This window comes from Pteropus vampyrus, unplaced genomic scaffold (assembly GCF_000151845.1).
Source record: "Pteropus vampyrus isolate Shadow unplaced genomic scaffold, Pvam_2.0 Scaffold25, whole genome shotgun sequence".
Taxonomy (NCBI): Eukaryota; Metazoa; Chordata; class Mammalia; order Chiroptera; family Pteropodidae; genus Pteropus; species Pteropus vampyrus.
Window position 1 is genome coordinate 3861400 of NW_011888806.1, and position 3056 is coordinate 3864455.

Sequence of the window (3056 nt, forward strand, 5' to 3'; positions counted from 1 at the left end):
AGGATGGTTCAACATCCACAAATCAATCAATGTGATACACCACATTAACAAAATAAAAGATAAAAGTCAAATGCTCTTATCAATAGATGCAGAAAAAGTGTTCGACAAGATACAACATCCATTTATGATTAAAACACTCAAAATGGGTAGAGAAGGAAAGTACCTCAACAGAATAAAGGCCATGTATGACAAACCCTCAGCTAATATCATACTCAACAGTGATAACCTGAAAGCTTTTCCTCTAAGGTGAAGAACAAGACAAGGATGCCCAATTTCACCACTGTTACTCAACATAGTACAGAAGTCCTAGCCAGAACAATCAGGCAAGAGAAAAAAATAAAAGACATCCAAATTGGAAACAAAGAAGCAAAACTGTCACTTTCTACAGATAACATGATTCTTAAAGACTGCACCAAATGACTATTAGAAACAATAAAGACATATAGTAAAGTTGCAGGATACAAAATCAATGTAAAAAATCCACTGTGTTCCTATACACTAAGAATAAAATATCAGAAAAAGAAATGAAGGAACTATATACTGAAAACTACAAGACCTTGAAAGAAACTGAAGACACAAAGAAATGGAAAGCTATTCCGTGTTCAGGGATGAGAAGAATCAACATAGTTAAAATGGCCATATTACGTAAAGTAATATACAGATTTAATGCAATCCCCATCAAAATCCCAATGGTATTTTTTGAAGACACAGAATAAAAAATGATCAAATTTGTATGGAATTACTAAAGACACCAAACAGCCAAAGCAATCCAGAGAAAAAAGGACAAAGCCAGAAATATCACACTTTCTGACTTCAAATTATACTACAAAGCCACAAAAATTAAAACAGTATGGTACTGGCAGAAAAACAGACACACAAATCAATGGAACAGAACTGAGAGCCCAGAAATATACCCACAGATACATGGGCAACTAATTTTTGACAAAGGTGCCAAACATACATATGAAGAAAGGAAAGCCTCTTCAATAAATGGTGGAAAAACTGGGAAACCACATGCAAAAGAATTAAACTAGATTTCTATCAAACAACATACATAAAAATTAACTTGAAATGGATTAAAGACTTAAATATAAGATCTGAAAAAATAAAATACATAGGAGAAAACATAGGTACTAAACTTATGGACTTTGATCTCAGAGAGGTTTTTGTGAACTTGGCAAAAGTGAAAGTAAAAGGAAAAATAAATAAGACTGCATCAAACTAAAAATCTTCTGCACAGCAAGAGAAATCATCAACGAAATAAAAAGACAACCAACCAAATGGGAGAAGATATCTGCAAAAAATATCTTCGATAAGGGGCTAATATCCAAAATATGTAAAGAATTCGTAGAACTCAACAAAAGACAAACAATCCAATTAAAAAATGGGCGGACAAAGTGAACAGACATTTCTCCCAAGAAGCCATATAAATGACCAATAGATATATGTAAATGTAAGTCCAAATTCACTAGCTATAAGGGAAATGCACGTCAAATACAAAATGAGATACCACTTCACACCTGTTAGAATGGCTATTATGAGTAAGACCAGAAATGACAAGTGCTGGAGAGGATGTGGAGAAAAAGAAACTCTCGTACATTGCTAGTAGAATGTAAGCTGATATAGTCATTAAGGAAAATAATATGGAGATTCCTCAACAAAATTAAGAACAGAATAACCATATGACCCAGAAATCCCTCTTCTGGGTATCTACCCCTCAAACTTGAAAACATTTACTTGTAAAGACACATGTACCCCTATGTTCACTGCAGCATTATTCATGGTAGCCAAAACGTGGAAAAACCCAAGTGTCTTTCAACGGATAACTGGATAAAGAAGATGTGGTACTTATACACAGTGGAATACTACTGAGCCATAAAAATGAAATATTGCCATTTGCAACAACATGGATGGATCTCGAGAGTATCATGCTAAGCGAAGTGAGTCAGGTGGAAAAGGGTAAGAACCATATGATTTCACTCATATGGGGAAAAGAATGAAATAAACAAATTCATAGACATAAACAACAGTATGGCAGTTACCAGAGGGTAAAGGGAGTCAAATATATGGTGAGGGAAGGAGACTAGACTTTGAGTGGTGAGCACATAATGCAGTATAGAATATAGATGATGTCTTATAGAACTGAACACTTGAAACTTACATAATGTTATTAACCAGTGTTACACAAATAAATTTAACTTTAAAAAATGCAAACCAACAGTATAATTACATTTCATAACCTAGCGTGTATGTGTTGTATAATGGTATGTAGAAGTATAGGAAAAATTGAGAATGATACAAAACAAATTTAACAGTGGTTAATAGAGTATGGGTTTGCTTTCATTCTTTAAATACTTTTTGGGTAATGGGATTACAGGTTATTTTTACTTGTTTGGTATGTACAAATTTAAAAAAGTCAAGACAGCATTTACTAAAAAAAGTTGTGTTTTTACACTGCAAGCTCCTTCAAATGCACTTATTTTGTATCCCAAGCCTGGAAGATAGTATAAATATTTACTAAAGGAAGGAATGCTGATTACCAGCTAGGACTTTCCACAAGACATTATGTTCCTACTGACTCAGATTTGTAGACCTGTAAATAAAACCACAATGCAATTAGGAAAGACATTTAAGAAAAAAAATATACCTTCCAAAGTTTCACTGTTTTAAGATTTGATCTGTAGAAAACAAGCAAAATTACCATTAAAAGCTGTCCCCTTCCTTTTTGGAGGAAAAAAAATCAACACAGAAAACTGGTTCCCAAATAGCTTTATGACCTCAGGTAAGCCACTTAACCTTCATAAGATTCAGTTTCTTTGACTAAAAAAACTGAAATTATTAATATCTCGTAAGGTTCCTATAAGAATTCACGAAGGTACTTGGTTAATTGTAGAGCAATATTAAAAATGAGAAGTTATTATATAACTAATAAATCAACATGGCTTAAAACTAAATCAGGCATACCTGCATCACCAAACATCAGCAACGCAGCAGCAATTGCCCCATCCATCGTGCTGGTTGATTCAATCAACTAACAGAATGAAAAAAGATTAATG

The 3056-nt window shown here is 33.4% G+C and overlaps 1 protein-coding gene across 2 annotated transcripts in view; it reads right to left on the reverse strand.

Annotated features, from left to right (window-relative positions):
- SMARCAD1 (SWI/SNF-related, matrix-associated actin-dependent regulator of chromatin, subfamily a, containing DEAD/H box 1) overlaps positions 1-3056 on the reverse strand; it is a 63672-nt gene that overhangs the window by 53981 nt on the left and 6635 nt on the right. For both annotated transcript variants that reach the window (XM_023528426.1, XM_023528425.1), the window contains exon 3: positions 2965-3031. In XM_023528426.1, the coding sequence (XP_023384194.1) occupies positions 2965-3031 (67 nt within the window). The remainder of the gene's footprint in view (positions 1-2964; positions 3032-3056) is intronic.